This window comes from Asterias amurensis, chromosome 2, assembly GCF_032118995.1.
Source record: "Asterias amurensis chromosome 2, ASM3211899v1".
NCBI classification, from domain to species: domain Eukaryota; kingdom Metazoa; phylum Echinodermata; class Asteroidea; order Forcipulatida; family Asteriidae; genus Asterias; species Asterias amurensis.
The window spans coordinates 5,331,044-5,345,121 of record NC_092649.1 but is presented as its reverse complement, the minus strand read 5'-3'; the positions used below and the strand labels follow the sequence as shown (position 1 = coordinate 5,345,121).

At 40.8% G+C, this 14,078-nt stretch overlaps 2 protein-coding genes across 6 annotated transcripts in view; one reads left to right on the top strand and one right to left on the bottom strand.

The window, feature by feature from the left end:
- LOC139954127 (uncharacterized) overlaps window positions 1-4,372 on the bottom strand; it is a 45,237-nt gene extending 40,865 nt beyond the window's left edge. For 3 of the 5 annotated variants that reach the window (XM_071953795.1, XM_071953799.1, XM_071953798.1), the window contains exon 1: window positions 4,091-4,372. The gene's annotated coding sequence lies outside the window, so the exon portion shown is untranslated. The remainder of the gene's footprint in view (window positions 1-4,090) is intronic. The other 2 variants (XM_071953796.1, XM_071953797.1) reach the window with 2 other exon arrangements.
- An 89-nt stretch (window positions 4,373-4,461) lies between these two features.
- On the top strand, window positions 4,462-14,028 carry LOC139933940 (GDP-fucose transporter 1-like). The gene is made up of 6 exons (XM_071928181.1): window positions 4,462-4,711; window positions 6,412-6,472; window positions 7,515-7,655; window positions 10,629-10,745; window positions 11,346-11,454; window positions 11,648-14,028. The coding sequence occupies exons 1-6, from the start codon at window positions 4,569-4,571 to the stop codon at window positions 12,193-12,195; spliced, it is 1,119 nt and encodes a 372-aa protein (XP_071784282.1). The 5' UTR covers window positions 4,462-4,568; the 3' UTR covers window positions 12,196-14,028.
- The last annotated feature ends 50 nt before the right edge of the window (window positions 14,029-14,078 follow it).

Here is a 14,078-nt window from a genome sequence, read left to right as displayed (position 1 = left end):
AACGACACCTCGTAATCACCCACATACCTTACACAAACAAAGGGCGACCTGGCGTATGTGAGTTTGCGCGTGTGCACTTGGTTCTTCACTCAACTATGGTGTCGTATGTCGTATGGATATTATAAAGAAAAAACAACTTTTTTGAGACCTGAAAATTTGTGTACACTTTTGCCCACCACATCGAAAAACACAATTGAATACCAACCACCCTTGTGTAACAATACCCAAATTTTGAACCACCGCTAGTGACATGAAAGTCGCAAAAAAATGTAAAAATATGCTATGATATTTCCATGAAAAAAAACACAAACGGTAAATGAAAACGTGTTTATTATTCACAATTCTTGTCTCGAATGATTCAACTTTACACGTAGGCAATGGCGCCGTCTGGCGGTACCACACCTTCTGTACAAAGAGATCTAATGGCGCTCACTAATCGGCCGTCCAGCAGGAGGTCTATCTTTTTCCACTGGTCAGACAAGGGCATTGTCAGGGTATTCTTTTGTCACTACTGCGGTTTTGCGGGTCGTTCGAGCTCCTTCTCTTCCTTCCTCCATGGTATGAAGCAGCAATTACAACTGTACACTAAAAACAGTGTGTGTTTGTAGCATAGAGTTATATAATATAAGAACTAGAGGGCGCACGAGTGATGCTTCGTGCACAAACGCCACGGGACCACAAGATGACAAGCGCGTCATTCTGCACGCGCGTTGAATATGAAATACACGTATGAGTTTTTTTATATTGAACGCTCACGCGATGCTGTTTGTTCAACTTACAAAATGGCCGCACAAACACACGCTGTGAGATAGCTGTTTTGTCAACTTAGAAAATGGCCGCCTGCGCGCATGCCGGGGCGCGTATATAGGCCAGTGCGCCCTTTAGTTCTTATATATTACTCTATGGTTTGTAGTGCTTTCATTTTCACTACCTTACGGAGACCAAGGACAAAACAAAAAAGGGAAAATAAAAGGACTCCATCTAGGGAAATTCTAAAGACCTGGGTACTCCACAAGGAATTTTGTGTACAAAGTCTATGGGAAGATCTACAGTACCACAGGGATGCAAAAAAAGGGGAATGTGTGTAGTGCCTGTGTGTTATCCACCAGTGGGCATGGTGGGTAGGTATACACACTCAAACCGAGGACCTACGTGTACTTACTAACAAAGAGGATAAGTACTTGGGTCCTTGGTCCGGGAAAGGTCCACCACAGTTGGAAACGTGTACAAAACCAATGGGAGCTGATTGCAAAAAAGACAAGTAGGGACGATAGGAAGTCCACGGTTGCAGGCGTATCGGTCCACGGTTGCAGTTTTAAAGGTGTACATACTGTGCATAAATAAAGTGACTATAGTGGCCTGAAGGGACATCGAATATTGCAAATATGTACGCATACAAATACGTATGCGCTGACGCAAAATTTATCATGAATGTGTGCGCACATGTATACGACATGTCATGAAATTTATCGAGAATACGTGCACACACGTATGCCATGTCGAAAAATTTCTCACAAATATTTGCGCACACGCATTTAATGTCGTGAACAATTTGCAAATATATGGGCACACGTGCGACATTGCAAAATTTATCGCTTTTTGCAAATTTATTTGCAATGTCGTGACATTTATTGCATGTGTACCAATTCCATTGGGGTGATGGCATCTTCTAGGGCAATTTGTTAAGGGGGTTTACGGTTTACGATTTATGGGTTAACGTTGGTTTACTAAGCAGGATCCAGAAGTTGGGATGTAAAGCTTAGTGGTCGATTGGTGCTCAAGCAGTAGAAATTACAAGTGCCCCCGCCACGCTAACACGAAAAGGGCCTGTTAGATTGTACGCGTTGTACTGCGTTTTTGGTCAAATGAGGGCCCTGTTTTTCTTCTAAAATGTATTTTATCTGGATTGAAGTTACACACCCACAAAGACAAGCATGTCTCTTACAGTCAGGCAGAAGTCTATAGAATTCCTTGTTCTTGCGGTAAAGTGTACATATTAGCGATACTGGTAGAGACCTTACTAACAGGGTCACAGAGGGATGACAGATCTGCCATTGTCAAACACTCTACCGATCTAGACCATGTCATAGATTGGGATCAGGCTCGAACCTAGCTCCTGAGAGACATTGACAGCGCATCAGGGAAGCTATCGAAATACACAGAAACCATACTGTGTCACGAGATATTGGTTATTTCATTAGCAGTATTTGGCATACTACACTATCCTACCACCCTCCTCCTCAACCCACAGTCTACTGACACGCCCCACTACACAAGGGGCTTTCTCACACAATGGCCAACACACACAATAGTCCTGAGCCAACCAACCTCAAGAGAACCAATGAGAGCGTTGACTCCGACTCTGCACTGAAACCTCTCAACCACTATAAATACGTAGGCCCACTTCTCTGATATCTCTTCAGTCTCCTGAGGATGACTATAGACGATGTGACCTCTGACGTCACACGAAAACCATAACATGATTCGCGCGCATACCGCCTGGCAAAACCTTTGTGTTTTGGCAGCCAGCTAGAAAGTGTACGTAATTTTACTGTGACTGCGCAACTCAGTGCCCGGCGAAACATGACGTATATAGAGTGTTTTGTCAACAGAGGGCGGTTTGAATGTAAACATAGGTCACATCGTCTATAGAGCAAGCTAGTTGAAATGTTGAGACCGATTTAAGAACTGACTCCGAGGTGCAGCAGTTAAAGGGCCACGTTGCCTTGGATCGGTCGAGTTGGTCTATGAAAAGCATTTGAAACCGTTTGTTATGAAATGCATGGTTTGTGGCTTTTCACAGTTCCAACTCGACTGATCCAAGGCAACGTGCCCCTTAAGTTTGCATCATTCTAGATAGACAGCCCAATTTCCACTGGTCCATACACCATCACATGCCGTGCTATTTTTGCTGTTGTTTATCAAGCGTGCGTACTTGTTAATTAGGCATGCGTACATTGTGTACCAACCAGAATGGCGACTGGAACACATGGGCAACAGTCCTGCACTAGGCCACTAGTTTATGATTATTTTGTGCTTTGTGATCGGATGATTATGAAATCAAAGCAAATCAAACCAATTATTATTATTTTGTTGGCACCAAGGCGCTATTTTGACGATTGCGTAATTGTTTGACTTTAAAATATTTATACAAAATAAGGGTGAAAGCTGCATCCTTGGCGGACATTCTTGTAAAAAATATTAATTTCACATTAAAAAGGACATTCACATAATTAAATAAAAATTACAATTTATTTTAAAAGTATTATTTTATATCTCAACAATGAAGGTACGAAATGAATTGGCTGTTGGTCACTTGTAACTTTGTACCCCGCCCACCACTGTACGAAGTGACCAATTTGGTTACAATACGAAGTGTCCAGGGTAAGAGGTGGCAAAGGTACGAACTGTCCAACATCCAATATTATTATATACGACCAAACAAAACAATACAAAATGCACAAATGAGTCTATAGAATACAGGCCAAACATGGCGACAGCCCTAAACCTAACCCTAATGGCCTAACCCTAACCCTAACCCTAAACCTAAGGTACCCTGGAGTGGCCCTGTATTCTATAATTGTATCGAACTATGTAATGAGGTTAGTTCCACCATGCCCGTGGACTCCAATGGAGTCTCCATGGATGGTTCCACTATCGTCTCCCATAGTTCTAGGTGTATGAAACTAAACTTAAACTCTACGTACGAAATACAAAATATTACAACATTTTAAACACAACCAAAAGTCTTACTGACAGTGGGTGTGACACTGTGTGACTCCACCAGTGTAGGGGCACAAAACCAGAACTGAATATGAAATCATCTGACTGTAGCTGCGATAACGTAACCCTCCTGCCGACGGCGGCCTCCGGCTACGCCGTCGGCAGGAGGGTTACGTTATCGCAACTAATCTGACTGAAGACAAACATTTACATATGCATGGATAAAATTTAACGTTTTAATAATAACAGCCACATCTGGATGATCTGGGGCGATTTGTGCAGACATTAACAGTTCAAGTTAGCATGGTTGTAAAGCATTAGTTACTCCAATTATAATTATGTAAATCAATCACAAATGCTACTTTACCTACAGTTTTTACTTCAGTCCCAACTCTCGTTCACTTCCTCAAAAATGTCCACATCTCTCCTCAATCTAGATTTGTTTCTTCTTTTAAATCAACAGGAGGTTACCTGAATCAATGGCAAATGGTTGCTCGTTGTTGTTGTAGACAAAGTGAGGTGCAATGAGAACTGTCGATGGGCCGCAGGGAATACGGAAAAGTAACTTCAATATTGAACCTCGCATTCGCGAAGTAAACAACCTCAGAATTTTCCACATGCACTTTAGACACCGTGCACACGAGAAATCGAGCTCCCTGGTTCATTAATTATTTTGTTCAGGAGCCACTGTTTTGTGATAGCGCCCTCAAGAGAAATGTACAGTAGAAACCCATGCGACGTACGTGGCCAGCTGCTGCGATCCAAGGAATTTACCGCTTTGACTTTTGAGTTTAGCGGTCGAAATTGGTTTCTTATTTGAAGGTCACTCACTTGATATCGATCCAATGCAGAAGTCATCTTATGCTGGGAACGGAGCAGAGAGTAGCACGACAGCTAACATGGCACTGTCGTCTAGATCTGCAAATGAGGGAAGGGCACCTTTGCTGGGGCAGTTCGTGAAGATTACAGTGGTTGTGACGGCTTACTGGTAAAAAAAAACTTTCTCTGGAGTCTGTCTTGCCATGGTCTCTTGCTAAGGTTGCTAAGAACATTTGATTCAACTCCTAAGAAGGAAGTTTCCGTATGGCGCCACCACTTTTTCATTCGATATGAAACAATATATAGTATCTAATTTACCTCAATGAGATATCCCTTTTTGTAAAAATGAGTGAAAAAGTGGTGGCGCCGTACGGAAAGTTATCCCTTTGAAAATCCAACTCTTTATTTAATCATCCAACAATGTATACTGTATTTTGACATTAATTTAGTTACCACAGTGCCATGACAATCCTCTTATTAAAGTCTTAATCAATCTTATAATACCTTGTATTTCATGCCAACACTTTTTCACTAACGATATACCAGATTTAAAAAGTAAATACAACTAAAGGAACCATGGTTCTGGTTGAGTTAAAACTAAAAAATGACTACGAGTGTCCGACCCAGGTTACTGGGGTTCTGTACTCGTTTCAGTGAAATTTGTCATTATCGGTCAGGTTAGAAGTTGAACGACCACGTAGTCATAGTACCCTCCATTTACATTGTATTATTAGTGTGTTTTAGGCAGTTGTTTTACATAGAAGTATACAAATAGTATATATATATGTTGGGCGCGAACGGTCAATCTGCGCGATCAACCGATCGCGCTGTGCTATTGAACAATCAAATTCAGATCAATTGGTCGCGCAGCAATCGGTCGATCGCGCAACAATCGGTCGATCGCGCAATGACATCTTTGTGCGATTGACCGATTGCACTACGAGTATTTTTTCCCCGTTATCAGCGGATCGCGCAGGAAAGCCTTTGCGCGATCTACCGATCGTGCAAGAAAAGTTTTGCGCGATCTACCGATCGTGCAGGAATGGTTTCGCGCGTTCGACCGATCGTGCAGGTAAACTATTCCTTGGGGCGATTTCTCAAAGCAATAAAATTCATAGGACAAATTTTCAGTATCACCATAGTGATTTATATAGTGACGTCACACTACGATTGATTTGCAGTTACAATCAATGTTACATCTTTGTGAATTCGGCCCCTGAACATCAGCCGATCGCGCCAAACAATTCCTGCACAATCGGCCGATCGCGCAAAGATTCCTGATCGCGCAGAATCATTCCTGCACAATCGGCCGATCGCGCCGAGCCATTCCCGCACGATCGGTTGATCGCGCATGTTCGTTTCCGAATGTTGCGCGATCGACCGATTGTTGCGCGATCGACCGATTGTTGCGCGATCGACCGATTGCTGCGCGATCGACCGATTTCTGCGCGACCAATAGATATTTCAATAGCGCAGCGCGATCGGTCGATAGCGCAGCGCGATCAACCGATTGCGTAGATTGACCGATCGCTCCCAACATATATATTACGATATGAAATAAAATAATATCTAATTAACCTCAATGAGATATCCATTTTTGTAAAAATGAGTGAAAAAGTGGTGGCGCCATACATAAAGTTATTCGGACGGAAACCTAAATTTAAGATTGTGAATTGTAAACAATGTCACAAATCTTGTAATAATTTCATTGTTTTATATATATAACAGCTGATCTTAGTTTTTGCTTCCTGGTTGACCAATGTTGTATCCAAAGAAATACAATTTGTACCCCCAAAATAATCCTAGCCTGCATCTTAAATTCGAGACTCAAATTTCCTGACGGTTTGTTTGTCCTTTTCAATTTTTCAGGTTTATTTCGATTTCATTGGTGTTTATCAATAAGTACCTACTCAGCAGCGAAGATCTGAAGGTAAATTACTCTTTATAACTATTGCCTGTCTTCCCCTACTTTCCAGCAATTCTGTCAGCTAGGCCCCCCTATGTTCGTCTGGTTACTTTATTCACCCCCAGTAGCATTTATCATAATTTTTTTAACATGATGTACCACTACTACCACTACTACTAGGCCTAAGCATGGAGGCATGGAGTTACATGGCCTTCGCCTGCCCCTGGTCTTGGCCTTGGGCCCTGAAAAGTTTTCAATTGACTTTAAAGGAACACGTTGCCTTGGATCGGTCGAGTTGGTCTTTGAAAAGCGTTTGTAACCGTTTTTTATAAAATGCATATGGGTAAAAAGATGTTGTAAAAGCAGAATACAATGGTCCACACAAACATGCCTCGAAATTGCGTGGTTTTCCTTTTACCTTGTCGACTAGCACGTCGGCCATTTATGGGGGTCAAAATTTTGACTCCCATAAATGGCCGACCATGTTAGTTCGCACAGTAGAAGGAAAACCACGCAATTTCGAGGCAAACTTGTGTGGATCATTGTATTCTACTTTTAAAACATCTTTCCAACCATATGCATTTTATAAAAAACGGTTAAAAACGCTTTTGTTTTGACCAACTTGTCCGATCCAAGGCAACGTGTTCCTTTAAGATTTTCCTATGGAAGTGCCCTCGTTGCAAAATGAAAATGGCCTTGCCCTTTCAACATGTTCAAAATTATAATGCCAGGCCTGGCATGGTCGTATTTCACAAAGAAGAAACTCCTGACTCGGACTTGAGTTTGACTCATGAAAGTCACTTTGTTTTGATGACACGGACTCATGTCACAGTGGTCAATAATAACCTGGACTCAACTAACAACCAACTGGACTGCAGCAGCTGGGCTAAAGACTTGACAGCAAAATGTTACTTGATAGTTTATTGCAAGTGAACAAGTGAAAAGTGCAAAAAAATCCCTTTTGTATCATGTCTACCACCATCAGTGGACCATTTAAGTCTTGATAAAATAAAATAAAATTTGGGAGGTATAAATTTAACTTTTTCTTTCCCTTCTTCTTTCCCAGCTGGATGCACCACTGTTTGTTACTTTCTTTCAGTGTTCCGTCACAACCGTAATATGCGTAGTGTTAAGCATTGTTAGTACCATAGCACCGAATGTCATCTCTTTTCCATCCATCAAATTTGACTACAAGGTGACCAGAGAGGTAAGCTACTCTCTTTTTTGTTTAATTAAAGGCAGTGGATACTATTGGTAATTACTCAAAATAATTATTAGCATAAAATCTTACTTTGTAACGAGTAATGGGGAGAGGTTGACAGTTTAAAACATTGAGAAACGGTTCCCTCTGAAGTAGCGTAGTTTTGGAGAAAGAAGTAGTTTTCCACAAATTTGATTTGGAGACCTCAGAATAAGATTTTGACTGGTCTTTGACCATTACCAATAGTATCCAACGTGTCTTTAAAAGGTTAATAATTAAAGGAACACGTTGCCTTGGATCGGTCGAGTTGGTCTTTAAAAAGCGTTTTTTGACCGTTTATTATAAAATGCATATGGTTAGAAAGATGATGTAAAAGTAGAATACAATGATCTACACAAATATGCCTCGAAATTGCGTGGTTTTCTTTTTACCTCGTTCAAAAACACGGTCGGCCATTTATGGGAGTCAAAATTTTGACCCCCATAAATGGCCGACCGTGATAGTTCGCGACGTAAAAAGAAAACCGTGCAATTTTGAGAGATACTTGTGTGGATCATTATATTCTACTTTTAAAACATCTTTCTAACCATATACATTTCATAACAAACGGTTTCAAACGCTTTTTATAGACCAACTCGTCTGATCCAAGGCAACGTGTTCCTTTAAAGCTTTGAGTTCCAAATCCTTATATTTCCAATTGCCAAACAGACCTTGAACTTTGCTGTTGCTGGGGCACAGCAATTGTCCTCTAGTATGCATGGTAAGTGACACTTCTAAAAGGGACATTACTTATTTGTACAAGAACCTTGCAAAGGGTAGCCTTGATCAAGGCGCTACAGCCAGCCGCGATCTGCAAAATCCCAGTCCCCATCACTGAATTCCGCCATCGCTCCCCCATACATAACACAGTGCATATAATACGTGTACGGCGTACACTGTATGTACACATACGTAGGTACACTTACGGTACATGGGTACTTCCCAAGTAGCGCCTTGATGGTTTTGTATCTGCCAAAATTTAGGGCGGAGCTCATTATGCTAATGTTTACTAACAACCCGTTCTCATTGGTTGTTGGTTGACCTATAAACTCTCGCTGCGATGTCAATCACAACGTTGTTCTGCAAGCGCTCACACACATGTGCTTGTCGACGTATTGTAAACAAGCAGTGGCTGTAGTAGAGTTGCAATAATGGCGGCGGGCGAGGGAGAAATCCCTACTAGTAAAACAAAACTGTAAGTCGCTGGAAATCAGTGGTGTATAATTTGCAATACAACTACAGAAACTTTCAACAAAATATAACAGCCGCGTTTAATGCATCAATCATGGGTTTAGAAATAGAAGGAAGAAAATTAGACCATGTGAAATGTGTTTGAGAAAGGTTAAAAAAGTATCCAGGTGTCGTGGGTTTCCGGCAAGATGGCTACTTGGTAAGAATTCTTCGGTGTTGGGCATATGACAGTACAACACATTCCATCCCCTTGAAGCACAAACACAGACCAGATGAGATAAAAAAAACAGCTTTTTATTTTGTATTAATGTAGACATATATTATTCATTACGTTTCTCGCGGTAAATCAAAGTTGGGGATCGAAAATATGTGTTGTCGACAGACGGTAGAAGATGGCGTGTGGCTGAACATTAACTACAAATAAAGTTCAATTTCATAAACTAACTCTTGACATACTAGTACTACACTACAACGTTACACTTATAGTACAGCAGCTTCCAATTCTGGGACAAATCTACCAGCTACGTTGTAATTATGATGCTAGTCCTCGTGTTATAATGAAACGCAAGACAACGCAAGTTGTTCGAAGTTGTTCAACACCATTACCGACCGGGCGAGTCATGTCCGGCTCACCCGTCCAGCAGCGTATTCAGACCCCTTACAATCTTAGCTAATAAACACCACGCTCCCGACACTGCTATAAAAAGCACGTAGTACAGTACATATGTACATATAGCTAGCGTACAGCGTACACACACACACATACACACATGGACGTGGCATGATTGCTAGAAGTAATACGTCATTCTCAATCGCGCCTGTGATTGGCCAATGTTTAGAATGACACGCCCACATCATGAATACCCTTTTATCGGAATTCCGATAAAGCTTTACAAACCCATCAAGGCTGTTGTTTGAGCCACGTGTATGAGGTTGAAAATACAAAGACACGACCGTTCTCACGACTACGCTATACTGTTCTCGCTGTACAACGTATGGTAATGTCATTTGTGTATGCACTGCATGCGTGTACCGCGAACCGGGCCGGGGAACAGTACGGCAACAGCCTTGATCAAGGCTATGCAAAGGGCACCACAGCAAAAGCACAGGGCACCACGGAAATTGCTGTGGTTGCCCTGGCTTAACTCGCGAGGCCTGGCCAAAGTGAAGGATTCGGTTGGACAGCTGGGTCCAGTTAGCCCAAACAACAAGTGCTAATCACTTGTTGTAGGGTCAGGCAATGCAATCTTATCCAAGTCCAATTAAATTGAAGTGTAGTGCCAAAGGCAAGCCTAGCATGACAAGCGGAGGCCACATAGGCCTGGCATTACACGCGGAGGCCACATAGGCGTGGCTTCCAATGCCCTGGGCCCAATTTCATAGAACTGCTAAGCACAAAAATTAGCTTCTAAAGCATGACATTTCTTCCTTTAAAAAAAACCCTGGTTTACCAACCAAATTTCAATTTGTTGCATGTTGCTTTCTTACTGGTATTCAGCTGCTGTTTGCTTGTCCTGAAAATCATGTGGAAATTTGGTTGGCATTCCTGTTTTTATCAAGGGAGAAATATCATGCTAAGCAATTTTTTTGTGCTTAGCAGCGCTACATGTATGAAATTGGGCCCTGGTCATGCTGGTCTTGGCTAAATGTGCAGTATCATAGCTACTGTACACTGTAAAGTAAGAAGCGTCTATTACTGTTACCACATTCTGAGTTATAATTATCTATCGCTAACTTGTTGTCAATCAGGTGATGCCCCTGTCAATCTTCTTTGTGGGGATGATAACGTTGAACAACCTTTGTCTAAAGCATGTCGGCGTAGCATTCTACAACATCGGCCGCTCACTTTCAACAGTATTCAATGTGGTAAGATTTGAATGCTTTCGTCTAAATAAAACTAAAGATTCTTCTAGTTATTTTTTTTTTTTTTCCATTTCTCAATCAAAAGACAAATATGAACATTACAGAATTAAAGTATTTTTTAAAATTTTTTTAATGGATTTCTGAGGCAGGATTCCTCCAGTTGAATGATGAGTTTTTCTGGAAACTCAAAACCTTGGCCAATATTATAGCTACTGTACATGTACATGATGTAAGCACGAAATAATTTTGCAGACCAGAATAAGGTTAGCAGCCAAAATATCATACTGTCAGCATTAACATTTTTATAGAGCCGTTTAGCACAAAAAGTAACTGAGCGCGCATCAATTATGCTCAGTATAATCCGTTACCGGAATAAGGTTACCAGCTAAAATAGCATTCAACAAGAACGATTTGTAGCTCGTATCCTGCTCATTTATGCTAAGCAAAAATTTATTTAGCAATATTTGCTACTTAAGCAGCTCCATGAAATTTTGCCCAATGGTCAGATGGTTTCATAATCAGTTTTGCTCACTTCTCAGCTCTTTGTGAAATCGGCCCATTGTAGAGAAACTAAAACCTTGCTGTGTTTTTTTTTATATTCAGATCTTGTCGTACGTTTTCCTAAAGCAAACCACATCGCTACGTGCTGTGGTATGCTGCTGTGTAATCATCGGGGGCTTCCTACTTGGGGTTAAAGAAGAGGATAGTGCAGGTAAGTGACCTTTGACCTTAAACAACCTTTTTAGCTGCTGCACGATCATACTATTTTAAGTTGAGGTCTACTGTAACGCCAGGTGAAAATATCTTTTGAGTAGTGTTGGTTCCGAAAAAGAACCCATTAGTCAAACCCAGGTTTGACTAATTTGTTGTTGACCTTTTTGTTTGTTTGTTTTGTCTGCCTGTAGGTGTGCTATCCTACACAGGAGTGATCTTCGGTATCTTGGCTAGCCTCTTCGTCAGCCTCAACGCCATCTTCACCAAGAAGACCCTGTACGTGGTGGAGGACAACATCTGGCGTCTCATGTTCTACAACAACATCAACGCCATCCTGCTCTTCATCCCGCTTGTTTACTTCACAGGCGAGTTCAGCGTGGTGTGGAACTTCCCTCATCTGTACAATGGCCACTTCTGGGCTCTCTTGACCGTCAGCGGAGTGTTCGGATTCATGATCGGGTTCGTGACGGGACTCCAAATTAAGGTGACCAGCCCGCTCACCCACAACATCAGCGGGACGGCCAAGGCATGCGCCCAAACCATCCTGGCTGTGACGTACTTTCAGGATGTGAAGACCGCCCTCTGGTGGTTCAGTAACTTCATGGTTCTGGGTGGATCGGGGCTGTATAGTCATGTCCGCCGGCAGGAGATGGTGAAGGAACACAACGCTAACTTGAAAGCTGAGGCGCAAGATGCAAAGGCAAATGGTCCAAAGAAGTCCGTCAAAATCACCGTTTAGATGCAGCTGAAAAATTGGTGACCCTGTTTAAGCTCAAGAATTTTTTAATTTTTGTTGTTCATCCCAAATTGTTTGAAATATGCCCAGTCAGTTTCCCTTGTGGATTATTACTTGATCTTAAGTAGGAACAGTAATATTATCGTCTTCAGGCAATCTCCTTACACCAATACTGCTTCCGCACATTGTACAGAAAACTGGGTGCAATCCCTGGCTATACATGTTGTATAGTTGTATGACTTTTGGCTGGTGCCCAACAAACAAAGATAGTGATAAAATTAATGGGGAGACTGCCATAATAGGGCTAGATAGTCCGGCTGGTAGAGCACCAATATTTAAACCTGCCGGAGTAAGTTTGTCTTTGCTTATCAAGATTTGAAATCTGTTTGAAATCATTTTGCAGTTGCTTTTGCTTTATAAAAAAACTTTTAAAGCATTCATTAATTTTCAAACATTGAAAGATTTTGTCACTCATCGACCTCAAGTATCTCTGTTAGAAAATTGTACTTAATTTGGCTTTTGTTCTTTAACATTATGTGTAAGAAAATAATTTGTTATCTTTATTGTTTAGAGACTTTAATTTTTAAACAGACTATAATGATGTCTCAAGCAGTAGTGGTTTTACTGCTTTAAAACAAAACATGTATTCGTAAATACTTAATTTTGTTTCTTAGGCAACAGGGTATTCTGGAAATGGTCACATTCCTTTGTGTGATGCTGCATCAGTTTTTGGGCGCTAAACAAAGAAGTATTGACTAACGGGACTCGAACCTGCTCCTCTGCTTTTACGTGCCACGCTCTACCAACTGAGCTATCTTGTAGTTGGTGGTCTCTTTAGATTATCTTTGTTCAAGGGAATGGTTGCATGACTTCTGACTGGCACACCCACCAAAGATATTGACAAAATATGGAGACTGCCAACATAGGGCTTGATAGCAGCTGGCATGTTAAACCAGAGGTCGCATGTTCAAGTCCGTTCTAGTCAATACTTTTCTTTGTTCAACCCCAAAACTTTAATACTTTACCCAGTCAGTTTCCCACGTGGTGTATTGCTTGACAGTAAAAAGTTGTGTAAGACAGATATGCAATTTGCAGTGGCAAAAAAAGGGGCAGGAAAATGCTCTTGACACAATGTTTGTTGGCAAAAAAAGGGGGCAGGAAAATGCTCTTGACACATTATTTGTAAAGTGCTTTTCAATTTTCTACGGAACATAAACCCTGAGAAATGAAAAACTAAAAGAGAAAATCAGCTGATCCGCTGAGAAGATGCGTGTCTGGTAAGATTTTTAGGCACATTTTTGATATAAATTTAAAGGGTAAACTTTAACAGACCCACTATACTACAGTTTAGGGTAATATTTTTGTAGTTTAAAAAAATTATATTTTCTGTGATGTAAATATTCAGTATTTTACATTCCAATTTTTCGGTTTTTATTTTTAAATAGTTTGTAAGATTTTGTTTAGTTCTTATAGAGGGGTGTTTTCATTTTGAAAGCTATTTATTAACGAGTTTTAATAAGTTATTTTTGGGGAGGCCATAAGACTCATAACGAATGACATTGACTGCCAACGTTTGTCACATCAGTCCATGAACAGACCCTTTACATGTATATCTTCTTTTTTTTTCGTGGTCAAAAAATGTTTCATTCTTAAAGCATCCACAAGGCAATGGTATTCTCCATTTTCTTGAAAAACCAATGATCCACGTATTTGTGATTTGAATCGGGGTCCTTTATTGTCTTTCAAGATCAAAAAGATGGAATTACACCCAAATATAGACTTAAATTTGTATATTTAGTATCTTGTATTGGGATATAAATGTGAAGTAAACTGAGAGTGTTGCTTGTTTTGTTAAAAATTGTATTTTTGAGTGAATCCTTTTGTCA